Source organism: Falco peregrinus, chromosome 8, assembly GCF_023634155.1.
Source record: "Falco peregrinus isolate bFalPer1 chromosome 8, bFalPer1.pri, whole genome shotgun sequence".
Taxonomy (NCBI): domain Eukaryota; kingdom Metazoa; phylum Chordata; class Aves; order Falconiformes; family Falconidae; genus Falco; species Falco peregrinus.
The window spans coordinates 15,054,681-15,078,984 of NC_073728.1; the positions used below are offsets into that span (position 1 = coordinate 15,054,681).

The 24,304-nt window shown below is 39.2% G+C and overlaps 1 protein-coding gene across 6 annotated transcripts; it reads right to left on the reverse strand.

Annotated features, from left to right (window-relative positions):
- Positions 1-1,386: 1,386 nt before the first annotated feature.
- On the reverse strand, positions 1,387-23,325 carry ZDBF2 (zinc finger DBF-type containing 2). 6 transcript variants are annotated; one of them, XM_055812197.1, is made up of 7 exons: positions 23,195-23,325; positions 18,408-18,519; positions 17,747-17,798; positions 17,173-17,224; positions 16,475-16,580; positions 15,472-15,599; positions 1,387-8,768 (listed from the first exon to the last, which is right to left on the reverse strand). In XM_055812197.1, exons 2-7 carry the CDS (start codon positions 18,429-18,431, stop codon positions 5,927-5,929), a joined length of 3,204 nt encoding a protein of 1,067 aa, XP_055668172.1. In that variant the 5' UTR covers positions 18,432-18,519; positions 23,195-23,325; the 3' UTR covers positions 1,387-5,926. The 6 variants fall into 6 exon arrangements, with proteins under 6 accessions (XP_055668172.1, XP_005237123.1, XP_055668174.1 ...); XM_005237066.4 differs by lacking the exon at positions 23,195-23,325 and adding an exon at positions 21,978-22,543; XM_055812199.1 differs by lacking the exon at positions 23,195-23,325 and adding an exon at positions 20,900-21,954.
- Between the last annotated feature and the right edge of the window lie 979 nt (positions 23,326-24,304).

The following is a 24,304-nucleotide window of genomic DNA, read 5'->3' on the forward strand; positions in this document are numbered from 1 at the left end:
CATTTTCAGTGGCACCAGTGTCAACATTAATGTGCTGGCACAGCAAGTATGAAAAGCTGACCAGCTTTAACACTTTTTTTTTGAGGATATAAGAGATTTAAAAACCTGATTACAAATGCTAATATTTAGGAAGAGCTGTTTTTCAGTTTACTGTAAGGAAGGAACACCAAAGAAAAAGCCTAAATTTAGAATCACTGACACCGTTAAATCACATAAGCTATAATAATGATCTGTGTTCATGTTTCATGAAAAAAATAACGCTTCTGCACTTCAAGAAAATAATTTACTTCCAGCACCACAGAAACACAATAATTTTGTGTATCAAACCACTAATGACTCAAACAAATCCAAAAATGAACTAAACCGATGCTATTATCAATTTCATTATAACTCTCAAATATTCTAACTTGAACTAGACCTCCACTGTACTTGACACTCTATAAGCATATAATTAATTGCTTCTATTTCCCACAAAAGATGCAATCACCAGACTTAAAATTTGATTACAGTATCACGTTGGTAATTACAGGTTTAGATGGCTGAACAATGCATCTTCAATAAATTATTATTTGACAGCACAACAGTAACTTCGTTCAGCCAACTACATAATATATAGCTATCTTCAAGTATGGGTTGAAAACTACAACGCATGTCCAGCGATTTTATGACCTACTGAAGTCTTCGGAAACAATATGCCTATGCCTTTCAGCCACTTACGGATCCAAACTGACACATCTGTGTGCATCACTCCTGCAAAAGATCATACTGGTTTAAACAGGCAACGTTACAAACAGCAAATGACTACTAAGTTTAAACAAGGTATTCAGTATTCTATTTGCCAGAAAAATCTGTTGAAACTATTTTTGCACACAGCTTTGAAGACAGGTCTGCACGCATTGTCAGATTATAGTCAGGGTTGATTTACTCTATGATTACAGAGAAGCCAATCCATTTTGCATAACGCTGAAAGCTACTTAACACTACAATACTTCCAGCCACTGCCCTCATTCATTAAGTGCACATTCTGAAAAAATTGCTCTCAAGCAAGTTCTGCAGGGATCTGGCTTACCATGTGGTTGGTGCTTTCTGGTTTCCTGCTGCCAAAATGCAGTTAGACATCTCAAATAGACCTGATGATTTTTCAGTGCCATCCTAGGATGTCATTGCTTCAGTTGCCACAGGGCAGGATGAATCTTGGCTTCGCTGAAGTCAACAGAAGACTTCACTAGGTCAAGATACCATACAGGTGTAAACAGCTGGTTAAATTATGACTGGCCTTCAAAACAGTAACTTATTCCGTAACATTCTGTGGTGTTCTATCCACAACAAATTATAGCAAATAGTTTCAAATTAAAGTCCACTTCAAGAATAAAGAAACTACAAAAATGGAATTTCAGTCTTTATTTTATTAAAACAAGATTTGTTCTGCTGATGGAATGAATAAATTCATAACTGCAAAACTTAAACAAGGAACAAAACCTTTGTTTCTGGGCATGCTCAGACCTATGCTACTACAGTCTTCTGAAAAAGATTATTGCGAATGCTGTAATTCATAGCAGATAAATGATTAAAGACAAAAACTCTGGGATTTTAATTGCATTAGTAAGTGAGATACATTTTACTTTTCTTATCTGTCCCAAAACATCAATAGTTGAAATACTGGTTTACTTCCACAATAAGTACAAATTCAGATTACTCCATTCTCGGGCAAAGTTACCCTAGGGGAAAAAGAAAGACGACAGCTAAAGAAATCAAGAAACATCATCCCACTCCTGTTTCACACTACTCAGTGAAGGAAGCAGACTCCCAAACACAGGAGCATAAACCAGCTTGCCCTCAACACTTCAGATCAGGACACCATCCACTCCTGTTACCTGTCACTGATTTAATTCCAAACAGAGTATCCTGTCCTGTAAATTAGCATTTCGCAACATTTAAAAAAATTATCCAAATATTCAACTGAGGAAAAGCATGGAAACAATAAATCTGAAATTAAATAAGCTGAGGATACAAAGAACAAGCATCCAGCAACAGCACTGGACAAGTTTGTAGTTTCACTGTATTCTTATAAACTCACATTGTGTCAAATGACCACGGACAGTTGAGACAAAGAAGCAGATAAAAACATTACAGCATCAAACAAGAGTACTGCAAAATACACTACCAATTACAAGAACATGAAAACCACAAAAAAACCATTATTTTCATTTGGGCACAAATTTAGCATGAAACTTAAACACAACTTCAGATTAAGTCATAGTCTCATTGTAAGTACAACGAAACACCTCATTTTATCTGAGTACCAGAGAGGAGCACTTTCACACTACAAGTACAAGAACATTGGATGCAAACTTGAAAGCAAAAACTCCTATCAGAAAAAGAACTGAAGAACTGCTAGGTGCAAGCATCAGATACCTGAAGTTTTGGGGACTTGCTATTCTACGTTTGGTTAGCACCTGGCATACGTACAGGTCACTCTCAAGGTTCACAATACAAGTGAATACTAAAAAGTCAAGCTGCTTAGAATGGGGTTGTGTTAAAAGGTTGAGTACTTTGTGAGGGGAGAGACTTTTTTAAAATTATGAAATGTATAAAAAAACCCGTAAGTATGAACTTGCAGAAGGTCAAAATTACATATGCACAGAAGAAATTATTTTTCTCAAGTATTATATCATGCATCTAACTGCTGCCAATTAGATTCAAAAAAGCATGACTTTCCTCCTTTTCAATGGTTCTTTTCTTGCTTCTCTACATTAAGATATGCAAACATTTGTCCACTAATTTTTAAAACCAAAAATATCAAACCAAAAAAAAAAAATCCTACTACCCCAAACCAACCAACCCCTCCTATCAATTTCAGGAGAAAGTGCTTCAGCTCTAAAGTTTTCCATTAGCGTAGGCTTCATAATCATGTTTCAAAGTTTCAGTCATGCTCCTAATGAAACAATGTACTATTCAATAAAGGCAGCAGAACCTGCATTATTTATCTAATAGAAACCAGTTTGACTAATTCCCCAAGACCCCAGAAAACGTCTCTTTTCTCCTTCATGCACATGGCATTTTGAGTGTGTCTGCAATTTTTTTATGCTTGGCAGATATCTTCATCAATTAGCTTTTCAAAGCAGTTTCTACAGTTACTTCTTATATCACAATCTTCCCTTTTTTCCTAGTAGTCACTGAGCATGCACAGAAGAGATTTCTAAACAGCCAGTGAGGCAGAGAACAACATCCAAGCTTACACTGTCTTATTTTGACGCTGTCAACCACAGAAATGTTTCCAGACTTGCACCCCAAGTCTTATTCTTCTAAAAAACTGTTAAATTTTTAAATTATTTATTTATTTATTAGGAAAATATATAGCTACTTACACTTTTTATTTAAATATAATACATTTTTCTATTTAAAAAAACACCCTGACAAGGAGGTGTATTATTGGGGGAGGGGGTGGGAGGGGGGAAGACATTACAGGCTAAAAATATTAGTCATCCTATAGTCCTCAAGATACTTTTATTACTCAAGGTTTCAAGGAAGTTATGTGCTGGAGAAACACAAGCTTGCAATGAATGAGTATGGAGAACAGTATTTTTGGCTATAAGCAAATATGCATTAGTGATCTTAAAAGTACAATGTGCATTAAACCTTACTCACACACAAAATTCATGCTCTTCGTGTACAATATTGTGAAAAATAAGATAGAAGAAGTTAGATAGGAAAACATTCTTGTATCATAAAAATATGTTGGAATGGGACTTACCTATAGAGTTAATTTAAAGCTTTGCTTTAAAACAAACTTTATATAAAAAATCTTTTTTGTTTTATCTAAAAATTAGCCTTTCTATAAAAACCATTCCTTTAAAACTTTGCTGTGAAAAAAACCCAGTTTTATATTAGACAAAATACTATAGAGGCACAATTAGTTAAGAGGGCAGTAAGAAATCATGTTATAACACTTCATTTTCCAGTGACTTGCAATACAGTCATGATTATGTGTCCACTGACAACCATAGGAAAATTTATCCACAGAAATCAACTTGTATTTAAAAAATAAAATAAATATTAAAAAAATATATCTGTCAGACCATATTTGACTTGTAAAGGAACTTAGTTTCCAGGTGGCTTTAGTACACGCATATCTTTTATTTACCCTGGGAAATATGCACATAAATTTAAAAAATCCCAAAAATATTTTTTGAACAGGTGGTTTATGATGACAGCTTTTATATTTCTTTCAGATACTGTATATTAAAATAAAACATTTCAAAGTCCACCTTTATCTCAATCCAAACCAGCAGTCTTGTCACTCTAGAAAATGAATCAAGAATGATTTTGGTTTTTCAGGGGAAATTGCACAGATATGTTCCATGGCAGAGAGAGCAGGGTCTGGTCTTTTCTATGTTTTTCTTGTGTTCTGAAAGACACATTGTACAACTCCGGAATTTACAAAGGCCTTTAAAGTAACACAGATTATAGAATATACCAAATTGCAGATTCACAAACCAGAGCCCTGACTATGATGACATTTAACTATATGCTTAACTTCATACAAATCAACAATTAACCTTCAATCTTAAAGCACAGGAATATCTGCAAGACTGGGGATTTGTGTCTCCTAAACACATTAAATAAGCTGTCATCATAATAACTATTAAAAAAAGAAAAAACTAAATCAAAACCCTATGGTCCTTTTTGCCATAAAAATCATAATAGTCAGAGCATCAGTGGCCAAACATGAATCACTACGGGATATTAATTTTAATTCAACTAAATATTTTAAACAGATATTTAAATATCTGTTTAAACAGATATTTGAACTCTAATACATTTAGATAGATGCTGCTTTAGGTTTATTTAAATATTTTACTGAAAGTTTAAAAAGAAAGTTTCAAATATAGTACATAAAAATGTAACCAACAGTACACCCAATTAAAATCAAAAAAGCACAGAAACTCCAAATTGAGGTTGACATTCTAGAACAACTCACTGCTACTTGTTTGCATTATAGGTTTTCTACCCCCATGCTAAGGATGTGAAACTCACCTAAAAACTTAATCAATAAGCTATTTTAAAAAACCCCAAACCACAAAACAAAACAAAACACCCAAACCCACAATCCAAACCCTAAGCCTGTATTTCTTTTGGAATTTGAGATTTCAGTTTAGCCACCACCATTTGAACAGTGCCCTAGAGAGACGCGTTTCCTTACCAGCATGGTCCGTTATTGCTTGATGAGAGCCCACAGTGACTTTGTGTCCAAAATAACTGCTTTGGACATGGTCTCAGGAAAAAAGTCAATATAAAAACATGTACAATTATATTCCATTTCAAGAAAGCACTGAACTGATCTGAATTGTATCATACTGTATCAATTTTAATGCCACTTCATAGGCAAATATATATTACGTGTCAAAGGAGGTGTGCATATACACAAACACAAAATACACACACAGAATTCAGCCAGTCCAGATCAATGTATCTTCATTTAATTTCTAGCATAACAACCAAGTCATTTTTTGCACTTTAGAATTATGTGGAAAAATGAGAATAGGCACAATTAATTAATACAGCTTCTAGTTTACCTTATTATAGTGCACTATTACGCACTAATACCACGAAAACAATATGATACTATTCAAGCTTATTTTTCTGATGTACGGGTGAAGTCTAGTAAATATGACTTTAAGTGCTTTTTAACTCAAACACACAACCTCTGCAGCTTTACACAGTAGAACAGTGCAACACATTATGTCCCCATATTCCAGGAACAAGAGCAGAGTTTACAGTTGTACTTGTTTCACATTAGACTGGCTTTGCACTTTCTGCAGCTCTAGCACTTCAACAGCTTCGTCTATGACCTCCTTTTGTTCCCTTTCCTTTTCCTCAATCTTTTTCCAGGTGCTGGCTATAAAAACAAAAAATCTTTTGGTAGCTAGCTGTCACCTGGTAGAACAAGACAGTTTCGAATTAACGGTACAGCAGTTCTTCTAGAGGGTCGGTTCACAGTGCTAGGGTGACCCCGATCTCCACTCACTTCCCAATTCCTGACTTTGGAAGAAGTTTGCTCTGGCTTCTTGGGAAAAGATTCCGATGTGACCTTCTGCCTCTTTTCAGGAATCCCTGTGACAACTGTTGAGTTCAGAAAGGTCCTTTTTGGTTTCCTCCTCACCTTTAATTTTTTAGCATCAGGCTTTTCTTTCTTAGGGTGCTTTCCCACTGTAGTTTTCCTTGTCTGGCACCTATGGATGGAGAAAGCAGAAGACTTCTGGGCATGAGGATGAAGTTTCCTTCTCATCCCCTCTTTTTGCTGTTTTTTACTTCTGGAAGTTTGTTTGCCTGTAGTTACTCTGTTTCGTCTCCTCCCAACAGTACGTCTGACAGACACAGGCCCTCCTGCAGACTTTCTGGAAAAAACTGGTTCTTTATTAGTGCTTTCTTTTCTCTTCCATATTGCCTTTGGATTCTCCCTCTCTAACCGCTCGTTCCTGACAGATGTCAGAGGAGTTTTGGTAACTCTGCTGTTAAATGGAGTTAATCTACAATCTCCTTCTACAGCAGACTGGTGAGAGTTCAAAGGTGAAATAATCAGATGTTTAAAAGACTTCTCAGAGTGGCCAGATAACAGACAATCTGTTCTTTCTGTGGAAACAGAAGATCCATCTGCTTTGTGACTTGAGGCTGCATCGTTCCCTTTACCTGGATCTGGCAGGAAAGATGCTGAAGATGAACTATAGAAGTCTGACCAATTGAGTGACTTTGATGGTGTGCTTTCTCTCTGTGCATCAGTTAGTTTCCTCATGTTTGCATCAAAGCTGAGACTCCTGAAAAGCTGTCGAACGTGGGAGGGCTTTTTGGCCTTTTCTCCAACTACACTCTTTGGAGGCATTTTCAGAATTCGATTTGTCAGTGGGTCATAATACTTTAAAGAACATTGTTTGTATTTATACCTTACAGAGTCCTTGCTTTCTGCAGAGTTATAATTTTTCCTCATTTTGAGAGTATCTGAAGGTTTACCTTTACACTGTTTTATCTCTGGGCATGAAAGTACATACACCACTGTCTTCGGCTGTATAGGACTCATAATCTTGCTATAGGACTCAGGAAGTTTAAGGGCACATAGTCTGGTTTTCATGTTGGGAGTTTTTTCATTCTCCGGCCACACAATGCTTGCTTTCTGATCAGCTGGATCAGATTCCCTTCTAGACATTTTTCGTTTTGCTACAGGGTAGTTCAACAGACTTGTTTGGGTGCCATGGCTCACTTTAACCACCTGGCATCTTGAAGCCAGGCGCCACGTCCTTTTCCTAGGCATTTTATGAATTTGTGGGTTGCATAGTGTATCTGAGGCTAAAGATGGGTTATCAAAATCACAGCCACCACTTAAAGCATCATTAAATTCTGGCAATGCTTTAACTGGTGCACTTTCTCTTCTATTACCTTCAACGATATTGTTCTTTTTTTCATCCTTCTGCTTTTTTTTCTTCATTCTCTTCCCTGTACAGTTAGCTGAGGATTCACTGTCAAAGTAGCAGCGAAAACGACCTTCCCTGAAATCACGCACAAGTTCTTCAATTTTTATATCATCTTCATACATTATTTGAGACCACGTCTTTCCCACAAAAGAAGGAGGCACATGAGGCAGAGCTGGAAGAACCGGTTCTTCGGTATGAACTATGACATCCTGTTTCATTGCTTCTATTTTCTTTACCGACTCACTTTTTAAAACAGAAGAGAGCTGTGTTCCATAGTCTTTATCTTGCAAACTTATTTGGACTTCTTTTAGGAATTCTATATCTTTTACAGCTACCTTGGATAAGTCTGATCCTGCCTGAATAGGTGCATCACAGTCAAAACTCATTTCAGAACCCTCTAAATGAGTGTGGTCCAGAAGTGATGAAAAAGTTAAACTGGGATTATTGTCTTCTTTGAAATAAGTTTCTTCAGAGGTAGTTCCATGGCAGTATTTCAAAATTACATCTTCAATAGTTTCATCCACTGAACTTTCATCACCTCTGTTTGTCTTCACGTTTTTGCATTTTGCTAGTTGTGGGGATGTCCCAAGATCTAGGGAGCTGCTGATACCCACAGTATCCCTGAGATGGAAATCAGATGCCAAAGTTTCATCCTGAGTTCGTAAACCATCTCGTTTTGAGAGAGATTGACCTGAGGTAATACGTAAAGAATTGCTGTGGCTGCACATAAGATTCTGATGAGAAGCCGAAGGGCGTTTTGGGTGAACTGGTGCCGGGGCAGGATTCAAGCATGGGTTCAGTGACACATCACTACTGCATACCTCCATTTCTGTTTTAGCACATACACTATGCGGAATCAGATTTGATGCTGCCAAATTCCTAACATTTTTTCCTGGTTTAGGATTAACAGAAGTATGGATTACAGGACTGACAGAAAACCACTGAGGTACAGGGCTCACAGCAGTAAGCTGCCCTTCATGGCTATGACTTGCAATTTGAGCATCTTTCAGGGTATCCCACTTCTCATTGCTACAAATGCCCATAGACTGCTGGGATATTCTTATAACATGTTCCTGCCCTCTTTCTAGTTTTTGAATAAATGCTTGCATTACATAAGTTTTCTTCGCACCCTCATGAGACTGACATGGAGCAGAAGAGTGTATTTCACCAACAGACTCCTGGTCTTTGCGGGAAATATCCTGTCTGACTCTGTTCCTCTTTTTCTCCGCCTCTTCTGGGGACAGGCAAGCAATCCTAGCAGCCTCTGGAGTGACAGGGAGTGGCATGTCATCATATGTAGGTCTAAAGGGGAGGAGAGAAAAAGAAAAAAAGCCCACATAAATACTGAAAGTATGTTGAAGATTTTTCAAACAATAGTGTTGTTTTGGGGGTGGTGTGTGTGTGTTGTTTTTATTTTTTAAAAAAAAAAGAGTAATTACCTAGAGCACATCACACCTAATGAACAAACTCAAGCTACCAGCTTTGCTACTTTAACAAAGATACTCCACTTGGCAGGGGGGAGCAGGGAAAAAAGCCACAGATGGAACGGCGAGCACTCCACAAAGCTAAAGATAACAATTCAGGCATTAGTCAGATACCCTCTTCATGTAACCACCCATCAAGAATGGCCAAACACACATTACAATCATTTTATAAATACAGCAAAGCAAGAAAAAGTAAAGGCATTTCCTTTGTTTGAGGTTGTGAGCTTATAAAGAGGTTATTTCACTGGTAAAGCTATCATTAATTAATATTGAACTTTTGTAGAGAAATGGAACATTATAATATGGCACAGTATAAAAATTCTATTGAGTATAAATGTCCCTTTCCCTACAAAACGTAGCTGCCCGATAGGAACTCAGCATATGTTGCCAAGGAATTCCATGCTTACTGTTTCTCACAGACATACCACAGCTTCCAAATCACTTCTATAACACGCCAAGTTATGATTGTTCAGCCTCACTGTGATAACAGCAGATTTTTATATATTCTGTAACTGGCAGTTTTGTCTTTAGGACTGCCTCAAATACAAGTGTTTAAGTCTTACAGAATTAACAGAACAGACAGATATGGACTATTTCTCTGACGCAACACAGGCTTCAATGTGTAACAGCTGGGGAAATCCAATGAAAATAGTTTTTTAAAAAGTAAAATATAACAAAGAGAGAATTTTGTGTTTCATTTGAAAAGTTTTAACCAGACCTTGCAAGATCCAAATGGATGTTTACTTTAATAAAAGGCAGACAGCCATGCACCTCTTATGGTGCATTCATCTGCTAACAGAAGTATTGTGAATAAATTTTATTGTACAGCAATTTCCTAATTATAAACATTTAACTTGCACATTTATTGAACATTAAAAATCAATTAATGTTGTGGTTTAACCCACCAGATAGCTAAACACCATGCAGCCAGTCACTCCCTCCCCTCCCAGTAGGATGGGAGAGAGAATTGGGGGCAGGGGGGGAGTACAATTTGTAGGTTGAGATAAAGACAATTTAATAGGACAGAAAAGGAAAGGAAAACAATAATTAGAATATACAAAGAAGCGACACACAATGAAGTTGCTTGCCACCCGCCAACTGATGCCTAGCTAGCTCCCAAGCAGTGGCCCCCAACCAGCTTTCCCCCTAGTTTATGTACCAAGCATGATGTCATATGGTAAAGAACATCCCTTTGGCCAGTTTGGGTCAGCTGCCCTGGCTGTGTCTCCTCCCAGCTTCTTGTGCCCCCGGCTTATACTTGCTGGTACAACAGTATAAGAAACTTAGAAATTCTTGACCTAGTGTAAACACAGCTTAGCAACAACTAAAACATCAGCATGTTATCAACATCATTCTCATCCTAAATCCAAAATACAGCACTACCAGCTACAAGGAAGAAAATTAACTCTATCCCAGCCAAAACCAGGACAATTAACAATGCTTAATAGTCAACATGTAGAGAAGTCCTTGAAGGACTCAGACATGAGTAATTAACAAAGACAGCTGATACCAACCAAACTTGTAAGTATTTCTAACTAGCTTCTTCACACAAAAGCAATCACAAAAGAACTTATCTGAATATAGCTATGTCTCATCCTTTTACTGAGAGATGACAGATAAAAGAAGAATTCTCAGTTTGGAAGAACTGTTTTATAGTTGAAAAAAATTTATATGGCCAGTGTTTTTTAAAAAAGAAAAATTATTTAAAACTGGCATTTGAACTCTACAGAGTTAAAAAGACACAGTCCAGAAAAACATACTTCATAGGATCACCACCAAAACAAACCAACCTCCCCAAACCCACCCACCCCCACAATAACTCATATTTGAAAGCACCTACTTCAAACCTCAGAACAGGGCTCAGTGATCGGGCTCATGATCTACCATTAGACTTTGTTCTCTCTCTCTGAGACACTAACAATTAAGAAAACAATTTTCCAGCCAACTACATACTCATTTCATCACCATTTAATCTCCAACCATGTTCTCCTTATATGTTTCTTATAAACCTCATGTAAGAACATGCCAAAAGCTGGACTTTTGAGAGATGGCATGATAGATGCAACATGACAGATGACACCAGGATGGATGATTCTCCTCTATTCACAAGGTCTGTTATCCTATCAAAGGAGGAAATTAGGATGGCCTGATGCAATTTTTCTTGACTAAATCAGCAGCAACCATTTACTCATCACTTCGTTGTCTTCTAAATTCTTATGAAGAATTTGGTTATTCAGTTCTTGGGGAAATACTGCAATTTAAGCAAAGAAGTCTGTAAGCAGACCCTGTTCCCACCCCTCCCACTGACAACTGACAATTGTTACACTTGTTTTTTCCTCACTCCTCCTGAAACATCACACATTCCCTGTGGCCTCTCAAAAATAATTACTAACAGCACCCAGACTGCTTCAAAGAGCACTGACTATCATGAGTGCTGAAAACTCTGCTTACTTGGATCACTTGAAGAGAACTACAGAGCCACTAACAATCATAAGCACAACAACCTTTTATGCAAAATAGTATGGAAATGAAAGTTATCAGAAGACCAAGACCTACAAGGTATTTCACAGTGCAGGGACTTAAGCCCCATCCATCAAACAAAAAAAAAGCCTTCCAAGGAAACACAAAGGCAGTCCCATAAACATCCTGTAGATCAAAGTTGCCTCCAATCATTGAAACTCATAACAGAAATCACACTGGCTACATAAAAAGTGATAAAGCACTGCATGCTCTTCATACTAAAGTAACTTACACTTTACTTTGGCTATTAGGATATTATTCCTCATTCACTACAGTGACAAACATATCAAATAAAGACTGCCAATACTTGATTTGAACTAATGGTGCAAGTTGTATTAACACACACACACGCCCCCTCAAAAAAAAGGTGTTTGTTATTACAGACTCACTACCTATGGTTCCACAGGTAAAGCCAAGTCCAGGTTTTTCTTGAGTCCAAACACTAAATGCTGAAAAATTCATGTTGCAGAATTTTACCTTTATGTAGGCCACCATGCCTAAGTTGTTACAGTTTTACATAGTGTTCAAAAGCATGTACAAGACACACACATGTTCCCCTATCCATAAAAATGGTGTGTGGGGGAAATGTGTATGTGTAGGAGTGAAGTATGTGTGAATGCATATACCCTTACAAATTGTAATAATACACAAATTAAGTGCAAGTAAGGAATCTAAAGAGGTAGCTGTCATGGCTCACGCATACCAGAAGCGGGAACCTTGCAGAAGACATGGCTGTGTTGGTTAAAAGAAATAACAACCAAAACCTGACATAATTGAGATGCCAAATTATGTTTTCCTCCTTACTGTAAAGGATGTTTAATTGATACCTGCCACAGGCCTTGGTTTTATTCCTGGTAACGCATATATTGAATACAATCACAGGCTGAAAGTCTGAAGAAAAATATACCACAACAAAACTTCTATATTATAAATAATTACAGTTACAAAAGACTGGAAGGTAGTAAATACATTGCTAACATTTAAAAACAATGAAGCTATAGGTGGCAATACAGAAAGTTTCACAGCAACTAGAAGCTTTTAGAGCTGTACCTGGCAAGTGAGCTCAAGTAACAATTAATATAGAATAAAATAACTGGAAGACTGCAAGATCTAGCCACCATCAAGGTTTCTCAACAAGAAAAGTTGCCTCTCACTTATCTCTGGACCACGTGTTAAGCAGTGATAAAGGAGCAGATAAATAAAAAAAGACTTATCACTTTGATATGCAAAATGATTTCATCATCATGCAAAAGTCCCTGGGAGTCCATTAAAAAGCTAAATAATCACTGAGGGAGGAAAAAAAAAAATCCCAATCAAACACCAAGAACTGGTTGCTAATATCAGAAAGGAGGGTTGAAAAACCACTCATCATCACAACAAAAGATTGGAAGCAGAATGCCCTCCAGTCCAGACTTGCCCCTTTCAAAATTTTTAAAAGGTAAAGTATTAACATTTCAAACAAGGAAATGCTAAAAGGATCCTCTGAATATTTTCACTAAACGAACACAATAGGGATGTTCAGTCAAATTTTGATAAACAAGGGATAAAACTTAGAACGCACTTCTCATGATGCTAACAAGCCACCTGATTCACCAACAGCAGTATACAACTCCTCCCTGCCTAAGATGCATTATTTTAAAAGAAAGTTAATAAAATTTTATGACACAACCTGCAATATTCCTCATGTACTCCAAAAATACAACATTTTCCTTAAATGTGTGTCACCTTTTAAAATACAGTGGAATTCTGGTTATCCAAGAAAAGGGGACAGAATTCAGAGTACAGACAAGGGTTATAGGACTGACTAAGCAAAAGGAGAAACCCCATATAACGAAACCTTTTTTTAAAAGGATTTTAAAAGGATTATTTCTATTATCATATGAATGCAATGCAATCAAATACATCAGATGACAATGCCTGTCTGCTCAGCTGCTGTGCCCTACTGCTGCACCCATTCTTGTCCACCCAAGCTCTGAGAAAAAGCACCTTTGTTCAAACTTCAAAAATCTTACAGATCAGAATTAGACCTAAAGAGAAGGCAAAAGGCAGTAGAAAAAAAAAAATCTTCTAACTGTCTCGCTTGAGTTCTTCCACCTTTTCATGAAATATCTGGCATCTGGATACTGCTGGAAGACTGAATATAGTACTAAATTGATTCTAGTATGCATAAACTATAGCAAAATTCTAGGCTTCCAGCTCACTTAACAGTTTATATTCAATTTTCAAAAATTATTTATAAGTAAACATCTCCAGGGTAGAGGGAACAACTACAGGTTCTATACAGTTAGGAACTTCTGACAGTTTTGCTACAAATTACCCCTCAAAAGCAGAGTGAAGATTTACTCCCTTAAATGATCAATATTACTTCCTTATGCAAAAAAACCTTCTACACCAAGACTCTGGAGGAAGGAATGATTTATTGATTTGCGATTTTTTTTTTAACTGGGGGAGGGGCAGAACACCAATATTCTTTGAAATTCAGTATAAATCAAAGCTCTGAATAATTCTTTCCTTTTTCCACATCACTACTAGGTATACTGGTTCTGCAAAACAAGTCAAGTCTCACAAATATATCTATGTTCCTTTTAAATGACACTTAAGATTCCTTGTGTAAATTCAGCTTAATAGTATAAATGCATATTTAAGAACTGAGTGAAACTTTATCAATCCAAGTGTTTTCATATAAGAAAAAAAAGATAATCCAATTCTTACCTCAGACATCAGTTAAGAAGATGACTCTTTTTCACTCATTTTTCAGAGCAGCATCGCAACTTAAATCTAATCACACTTTCTTTTCCATCTTTGCTTTTCTTCCTGCACTCTGTCTAGATGTAGGATTACTCATCCCTCTTCTCCCTCAACCTTCATCTAAATTTTTTACATTATTTTCCTTATTCCATTCTTCCAACAACTTAGAGGAACGCAGGTAGCTTGTTTTTCCTAGTTAGTAGGTTTTGTTCACCAAAGGAATAACCTTGTATTGGTGACACCTCATTTTTCATTTAGGTGTTGCCTTAAAGTGAATCCTGTATTTTCCCCGTGGCAAAAAAATTGTGGATGTTCTTAAACTAGAAGGATTAAATTTATTTATTTAAGATGGAAGGCTCAATTTACTCATTTATTTATAGTGGTGATGTGTACATGTCCTGAACTAATTTGTCATAGACATGCCTATTAGCTTTTTCTGTCACATCCCTGACAATATCAATATGGCTGCCTTCAGACAAAATACCCTTCTAACTTGTTTGTCAGATCTATAGCAGAGTTCTGTATCAAGATACACTGTTCTGGGTTTTTTTGTCTTTCCTGCAGAACATTACAAACTAGGAATGAGAATTAATTGGTTTCCCTCCATCTACAGAGAAGTTACACACTGACCCTCTTACCCCTCTTAAACATGCACATGAAAAATAAAAAGAAAGCTTCAAAATCTGAGCATATGAATTGGCCAATTAACGTAATTCATGTAAGTATTAACTGAATGTGTGAACTGCAAGGATAATGAAAAAATAAACATAAATATTCACCTGACATTATGCACAAACACCAAACTAAAATGATGAACTCTTTAAAAATGTACCGTAAAATATGCTAAATATACACATAAAGCTGAGAACTATAAGAATTATAATTATATATGTAAACCCCAAATTATAATAATTAATAAATACATGTCAGACTATACAGTCTGTCACTATACCTGCTGACCCATATATTCCTTCTTTTTTCAGGTCTTCACATTTAATTGCTCTCAATAGTGTATCAAATCCTTAAGTAGCAACACAAAGTTTAAAAGTGCAGAAACAACACAAAAGCAATATACTTGGACAATGTTTATACAAATGCACTTCTGAAAAACTGTCTTCAATGTGAAAGTTTCGCTTCAAGTGGGCAAAAAGTACTGCTCAGCAGTGGAACAGAAATACGAACTCATAATACATGCATTCTACCAGCACATACTTAAAACAAACAAACAAACAAACAAGCCAGTTGTATTATACCTGTTGTCATGGTATCTGTGGGGATGATGCTGTAAAACATCCTGCAGGAAACGCTCCATCAAGCTACTAGTACCCATACGATTCCTACAGTAAGTGGTAAAATGTCTGTGCTGGGAGCTGAATATATGCTGGTGAAAGATAAAACAGATGACTACTTTAATACTATTGTTAACACACTGGCCTGTTCCTAAAACTTACTTGCCAGGTTAAATGTTACACTGTTGCCCAGGTTAAACATTACACTGTTGCTACAAAACTATTTAAATAAAAAGAAATCTTTACCTTTTCTACCTTAAGGCCTTGATTCAATGAGATTTTTAAGCATGCTTAGGGAGTCTCAAATAATACTGAAACGTATTGAAACATCGTTCTGACTTGGACCCAAATTAGCAGCTCTGACAGCTGCTCACAAATTTAACTAGTACAAATACTCTCACAAATCTCACAGCTGCTCACAAGTCTTGTGTAACTAGTATAAATAGTCTAAATTATCTACAACTGACTATTAAAACATTCTTGAACTTCGTATGAGTAAACATCCTGTAATCCACTTGAAATAAGGAGAATTTTCCTAAGCACAGAAGATTAAACAGGCTTATACTTTCTAATTAAAAAAGTATAAAAGACAGGAGACACAAAGAGCTAAAGAACAGAAAAGAAAACAGTTGCTGAAATGTCTTCAGCCTTGATATCTAACATATTAACCCTAATACTTTACAATATATACAGATCTTGGGATTACAGCCACAGCAATAAACCTAATGGATGCAACGCACAGTAGTGGGCCACTTCAGAAAAGCAGACTGCAGTAGCCAGGCCACTCCACCAGCATATTTTTAACAGGTAACAGATACAAAGGGTATCCTCTTCACAGTGCATACATTGTGCAATTCACAAATTATTTGTCATTCAGTATTAGTGTAGAGACTGGTAATTTATAAGCTGATAAAGCCTTTTGGTACTCCTTGCTATCTGTTGCTTAATTATGCAGAAACCTTCTCACCTGTTCCAGATTACTGTAGTGTACATGGCAACAGCTGCAGTATCCTTGTCTATTTTGCACAGTGGATACTCCAGGCCAAGGAAGTTCTTGATCTCTTGTGTGTAAACTGAAAGAATCAGGTAGTATTACCAAGACATGCTGGGTTGTTTAATTCATGTTCTTAACATAGAAATTCTAAATACCTATCCTACTATTGAGCTAGAACAAACTTGCAAGATAAACATTTCTATTTCAGAATTGTAATGGCAAGTAGGATTACATATTTTAAAGTATTCCCATGCAAATTTTACTAAAGAAAATTTTTCTTAAATACAGAACAAAGGATAACTGGTTGAAGGCAAAGCTAACACAAATGCTAACTTCAGTTGGCTGACATCTGAAGTGAATTTTCTTTCCAGAAAAAGCAGTGTCATCTTTCATTCTTCTGATTTTTAGTATTTTGAAATAAAATAAATAGATCAAAGACAAAGAAATATTGACACCTACACATTAGTTTTGGGCACTGCGATGCACCTTCCCCACAGTTTTTAATAATACACGGGTACAAGATGAAAAGAATCTCCATCATACACTTGACCTACATTGCATCACTGTCACCCATGACACAAGATAACAAATAATGTTGAAGAACAGATTCTTTCTGCTTTACTTTGTATAGACAGTAAGCTAGATCCTGGTTAGATCATGGCCTAACTTACCTGCAATTGCTGTCCTGTTGTAGAGAGCCTTCAACACCATGTCTGTGGATTCCTAGAGGAAAAACCAAAAAGACCACAACAGATTATCAAAGAGATGGAATAGAGTTTTACCTGCAATTAGTTACTTCTTACATTGCATTTGTCAAAACTACTACTCTAAAGGAACATAAAAAGTTTAGTAAGTTCAAGAATGCAGGTAGAGATCCTTTTGTCCTCAAAGTTCCTCTAAGAGCTTCATGAAATAAGATTTACTCTTCCACAGTTGAGGGGGGTGGGAATTTTTTCTGCTGATTTGTCTGGGATCAAGACTAGGAAATCTACATTTATACTGCTACATATGCAATCACTGAGCTAAAATGCAGCATATCTTAAACTGCTTATTACAGGACAAGAAAATCACACCCACATTGAAACTTCACAGATGATTCAGAAGTCACTTCTTTCATCTAAGCTCTGTAATGAAATTTAGGAAATCAAAGCATGCAATTCAAACTGCAAGGTGAACTAATGCTTGTAGTGTTACATTTTAAAAAAATCGTAACTGCAACAAAAGTATCTACTTTAAACTTCTCACCTTGTGCTGAAGAAGCAGAAGCTTCATCAGAGGGTTTGATTCTGTCAAACATCTGTAAGAAAAAATAACTGAGAGGAAAAAAACCCAAACCCACAGAAAAGCCCATCTTCGAGCTCATCTTTCAGTCCAAGCCCCAAGCTGTTCACAAGCATCATATTGTTTCAGCTATAGACCAAGACTTGACTTAAATGAAGCTGCATTTTAAAAATAAATTTCTGCATTACCAGGTTACCTAATACTATATTTAACGATGTGTGTTAGCTTTGGTAGAAGAGACTAATTTCTGATCTAATTAACTAAGTCAAATACTATGCTTACAAATACAGCTTAGGCTATGTTAGGTTATTAAGCAATAACCTTGTCAAATTAATTTAATTACTTCATTTCCTAAGTTGCCTTTACAATAAAGATGAAAGATCTATGCTAATAAAACTCTACAAGACCTAGATTACACAAAATAATTATCCAGGCTGGGAAAATAATCCTTATTGCTCAAAAGACCTGCACACCAGTATTAAATCCCACATTTTTTAACTAAAATATGCCTGCAGCAACATGCAGTTACATGCTTTAGGGTGCCCAAACACAAAGGGCTTCCAAGTTTCACACAGTCCTTTTACATTATAGAACGGAAGCATAAAATGAGCTTTCTAGTACAGACCTTAGAGTCATCAGTCTTCTTCATCCACCAAAGCTGACTCCAGACTAGCAAACAATAAATGTCAAACAGGAGGCCATTTGCAGTGCAGGACACTTATCTTTTCTCATCCCATCTGCAACAACAAAGTTAAAGAACTTTTAAAAATAGAGTTAATAATGCATGTTTTTCATGCCTTAAGGCATGTAATTTTTTTATGTACCACTTTGCAAACATGTCAGTCAATAAAATGGACAAATCCCTTTTTGAAGTCTGCAGTACGTCCTTCTTGTTTATTATGGAAATGGTTTTGATAACTGTTCCTTCTGGAATAATTTTGTTCCTTCTTTCTTCCTCATAGTCGCTATGTACTAAATTTCATCGACATTTTGAATGCTGGCATTCATGAAATTAAGTATATGAGTACATTAACAGGAAACAAATTCCTCAATATTAACCAAATTGAAAAGAATCTATTTTGAGCATCACTCATAAACCTGATCAGAAGAAGTTTTATTTTACTCATGTTACATAAACTAGTTAGATATTGAAATAATACACTAACTGGAAATTTCACAAGAGGTTGGATGTTCAAAGCATTTCATAAATTAATCACTATATACTCAATGAAGTACTATCACTAGTATTACAGACAGGAAAACAGAAAGACCACAATAATTTGCACACTCACTGTCACAAGCGTCACAGTGAAAGTTCAACATCCTGTCTCAAAACTTAGAGCTTAGCAATTCTTAGGTCTGCTCTTGGCTTACAATTTATGTAATTCTGGGATAACAAACTTAAAAGTTTCAAATCAACCACTTGTACTTTTTATCCTTTATAAACTGTTTTTATAAGAATCTTTCTACGTATTTGAGAACAGGGGAGGAGAAGGGAAGGAAAAGATGGTCCCCTATGACGCTACATACCATGCGGCTTGACAGATGTGTGTTTTGTTGTTTGTTTTCTTTAAAGTTGTTTTGCTCTTTCCCTGACTATGCACTCTCTACTCATTAGAGAATAGCAGGGCTGTTACAGCAGTTATAGTCAGTAAGAGTATCTTAATATCTCAACTGAAAAAAACCCAAATCGAACCCCAAAAAACAAACCAAAGAAAAAAACCAACAAACCTCCCAACCAAAACACCACTGATTGTCCTTCCTACAGTGCATCAATTTGATATACAAATTACTTTTAAAAAGAGAGAGAAAAAAAGAAATATGTAAATATGTCTAGTGAAAAACAAGAAACAATTTGAAAAACAGGATGTTAGTTAAATCCTTACAAACAATTAACAGAACATGGCCTTGGGAAAAGGAATAGCCGCATCAATACATCAAGCTGAGAGGTAACAAGATAAGCCCAAGGAAAACCAAATGGGTAATGAGACTAAACAGAAAATTACTTGAACTATGTGTGAACTACCCTAACTAGCATACTAAAAGATCCATCCTCAGCAAAGAGAGCCCCCTACCAACAAAATCTCCTCCTCACAGAACATGCATGGTACAAAAAACCTAATTGCCATACCTTTAAATGGAGACAAGGCTTGTAAGAACCAATGAAAATTAAGTGTGACTAAATGAAATGTAACTGTAAACAATTGTTCAAAGTGTATAAAAGTTTTACCACGTGCTAGCTTTGTGGAATTACCACTTAGCACCCATCTCTGTGCAGACATGCAGTAAAAAATATCTCAACTCTGTGTGTGGATCTGCTCTTGCACACTGTGGTGGGCTGACCCTGGCTGAACACCAGGTGCCGACCAAAGCCACTCTATCACTCCCCTCCTCAACTGCACAGGGGAGAGAAAAACTCGTGGTCGAGATAAGGACAGGGAGATCACTCAGCAATTACCATCATGGGCAAAACAGACTCAACCTGGGGGAAATAAGTTTAATTTATTACCTATAATTATATTATATATAGTATATAATTATTCAAATCAGAATAATGTAATGAGAACTAAAACCAAAACTGAAAACACTTCCCCCCCCACCCCTCCTTTCTTTCTGGGCTCAACTTCACTCCTGAATTCTCTACATCCTCCCCCCCTTGAGTGAGGCAGAAGGATAAGGAATGGGGGTTGCAGTCAGATCACCTCACTTTTGTCTCCACTGCTCCTTCCTCCCCACTCTTTCCCTGCTCCAGCATAGGGTCCTTTCCTACAAGGACAGTTGTCCATGAATGTCTCCAACATGAGTCCTTCCCACAGGCTGCAGTTTTTCATGAACTGCTCCAACATGCGTCCCTTCCATGGGGTCACAAGTCAGGCCAACAAACCTGCTCCAGCCTGGGCTCCTCTCCCCATGGGCTCAAGGGTCCTACCAGGAGCCTGCTCCAGCATGGGCTTCCCACGGGATCACAGCCTCCTTCGGGCATCCACCAGCTCCAGCATAGGGTCCTCCCTGGGCTGCAGAGGGACAGCCTGCCTCACCATGGTCTTCACCATGGGCTGCAGGGGAATCCCAGCTCCAGCATCTGGAGCACCTCCCTCCCCCTCCTTCTTCACTGACCTTGGTGTCTGCAGTGTTGTTGCTCTCACATATAATCACTCCTCTCTTCTGCTGCAATTTGTTGCACAGGTATTTTTTCCCCTCCTTCTTAAATAGATTATCCCAGAGACTCTGCCACCATCGCTGATGGGCTCAGCCTTAGGCAGTGGCAGGTCCTCTGGGAGCTGCTGGCAGTGGCTCCATCAGACAAAGGAGAAGTTTCTAGCAGCTTCTCACAGAAGCCACCTCTGTACCTCCCTCCCCAAACACTGCCACACAAACTCAATACAATCACCCAGCTGTTCTTATAAACCTTCTCATCAGGCAACTAAGAAAAACTTTCTTGATAGTTCATCTGATCTGGGTCACCCTGTCATCCTATACACAGCTAGGACCGAAAAGATAGTGATTCATGAATGATGCTTTATGAAAAATAACTTGTTCCATACGCTTAAAGTTAACATACTGATTTTTTAAGGTCTTACCATACATATATATATATTCTTAAGATAAAGCTACAAATGTGGAGCGTGGTAAGAGTGCAGCAACCACAGTGGAGGGTACCCCGTTGGCAGGGTGGTCAGACAGTGGTTCCACAGCCAGCAGGGTGGTCAGACAGCCAGCCGTGCACACACACACACACCCCCAACAGCCCCAGCCCGGATAAAATCGCCTCAATAACCAAATATACAGCTTCATCTCAGGGACGTCAGGCAGTGGCAACTGCAATATGCTGGAGGATAACTACTACAATGGTTCATTACTTCCTTATTTCAAGGAATAATTTCAATGGCAGTGCGCTACTGGGAGTTCACTCATCTGCAAGTACAATGCAGTAAGTTGCACCGCTCGGTTGAGACAAACTCATGCATATTTAAACTGGGCTAGGAGCGTAGTAACTTTAAATAGGGCAGGACTATGAAAATAACTATACTGAATTATTCCAGCCTAGGTCTCTTCATTATCTTTGTACAGTTCGATGATATTCGATGGACCAGATTTTCTCACTGGAGAGGCGTGTTAGGCAAAACTTGTAAAAGCCTGGCTATCACTTAGTAACTGACAGAAAAACATCAGAAGATCCTTCAGAGATACTTACGTACAAAGCTGACAAGACAGGAAAGCCTATTCTCTTCATCTCAGTGTCTTATAAGAATACTAGTGTACAAGACAAAGGAAGAAAAAATCTGAACTCAAACTATATACAGCTTGCTTACCACCTGAAGTCAAGCTCAAACCACAGGCTAGTAACATAAAAGTAATGTGCCATGTGTCTTATTTATGTTGCCAAAATCTGTACAGCCTAACTGCAATCCTTACGTTATCAAAACAGAAGCTACAGCTATAAATTCACAAAGGATTTTTCAGTTATCCATGCAAAGCCTGCAAAACTCCAGTTAGTTAAGATACTTCCAAGTGTAAATATCTTAAACTGTACAAATAAGAAAGTTGTATCCGTAAAAGCTTTAGCTTAAACATTCTACCACTGAAAAATCCTGTAAATTGTAACAAATGGATAAACAACTGGCTGCATATAGAAACGCTGGATTTACTACATTAGCTCTCTCTACCACCAATGCTTCCTTTTGGTTTTACCGAATTCCTCTGTGTACAGCTGCCAGAGGATGAAATGCCTCCGACAACTCCGTTTAACAAGAGAAATCCACGAAATGTACCCACTAAAAAAAAAAAACAAAAAACAACAACAAACAAAACGACCAAACACGTGGTGCATTCTGATAGCATACAGAAGCACCAAAGGCATCAAAGAAACTTCAGACAGCGCCTGTCACTCCTGCACAGCAACAAGTAAAATAAAAAGAGGCCAAAAGGCCAATCAAAACTGCGCCTGCAAAGACACCTCACGAGAGCCTCTGCCACCCCGCCGCCCGGGAAGGCCTGCGCCGGGCAGACAGCGGGGAGACACGCGGGAAAACTCCCCCTCGAACGCAGTGACCCGCTTTCACCGGCTCAGCGCCAGCGGCGGGGCGCAGCATGCCTCAGGCACCGCTCCTGCCGCTCGGCCCTCCGCCGCCACGGCCCTCCGCCGCCACGGCCGTGCCGCGCGTCCCGGGCTCCCCCGCGCCCCTTCTCACCGCCCAGCCGCCGCCGGCAGCCCCCGGCCCGCCGCTGGCCGAGGGCCTGCCGTCCCCCGCGGGCGCCCGCCCCTGCCGCAGGGGCTCCCCGCCGCGCAGCGGGCTGAGAGGGCGCCGGCGGCACTCACCGGCGTTACCGCTCGCCCGCCGCCCTGCCCGGCGCGGCGCCGCGCATCCCCGCAGCTCCCGACGCCCGGCTCCCTCCCCGGCGCCGTCTCACCTCCATCACTTCCCCGTGAGCTCTTCCGTGCCGCGCTGAGGTCAGGGGACGCCGTCCTCGGCTTCCTGCTCCGGGTCGGGCCGCGCGGCGCGGCGGGGCGGGGGCTGCGCCGGGGGCGGGGTGTGCGCTTCCCGCCCGGCCCCGAGCGCCTGGGCCGCCGGCCCCAGCCCACCACCGGTGTCCCCTCCCCTCAGCGTCCCTCCTGCGCGCTCCCGTCCGGCGCCAGCCGCGTCCGCGCCGCCGGCTGAGGCGCCCCTGCCCCCGGCGCCCCGGGAGCCCCGGGCGCCCCGGCCCCGCGAAGGGCGGCAGCGGGCCGCCGCGGCGGCCGCCTGAGGGAAGAGGGGAGCTGCGCGGCGCCGCCCTGGCGGCCCGGGCGCGTTCCCGCCCGCAGCGGTGCGGAGCCGTGGCTGCTGCGGCCGCGGTGCGGGGAGCCCGCTGCGGCGCACCGGGGGTTGCGGCAACCCGTCGGCTCCGGGCGGCTCTCACCAGTTTTGTTTCAACAGCTGCGGTAGTTGTTTTCTCCTTCAAAACACTGTTTCGTATGCTTCAGAGCGGGCTATAGGGTTTACACTTTTTTCATTTTCTGCCGTTAAATATAGCCTGCTTTTCGCCGTGTACCGTGTCCAGGTAGATTGTATCAGCAAGTGACGGGTCTTTGTCTGACGTTTTCGTTGAGTTAGTGCTGGACCTGCTTTTTCTCAGAAGTGGGTTAAGAATATGACCTTAGTTCAGGTTCTTTTTTGTTCCCAGTTACAGGGTTCTGAACGTTTATCTCATCTCCCGTGGGAAACCAGCTATTGCATACTTCTCATTATGCTGAAGGAGCAGGCTTTGTTTTTTAAGCGATCTGGGCAGCCACAAAGATAATCAACACCCTTATGTGTGAAGACAGGTGCAGCTACGGGCTTGGATTGTGCAATGAGAGAAAAAAAAAAAACCCAAAACCAACATATCCTGAATGCACCATAACGCTGGAAACTTCAGCCAAGGCTGCTGTGAAAAGGCGCTGTTGTGTGATTAGGAAACCAGAGCTTACAAATGTCCACCCCTGCGGAACAGGCAACTGAGCACAAACCTCAAAGGGCGGAACAGCAGAAGCCTTTTCTTCAG

Coding starts and splice junctions, on each gene's coding strand:
- ZDBF2 (XM_055812197.1), bottom strand. CDS start 18,431: ATGAAGAAGACTGATGACTCTAAG. Junction 16,581..17,172: donor CAACAGGACAGCAATTGCAG/GTAAGTTAGGCC, acceptor TGATTCTTTCAG/TTTACACACAAGAGATCAAG. Junction 8,769..15,471: donor CACAGATACCATGACAACAG/GTATAATACAAC, acceptor CCTCCCCTTTAG/ACCTACATATGATGACATGC.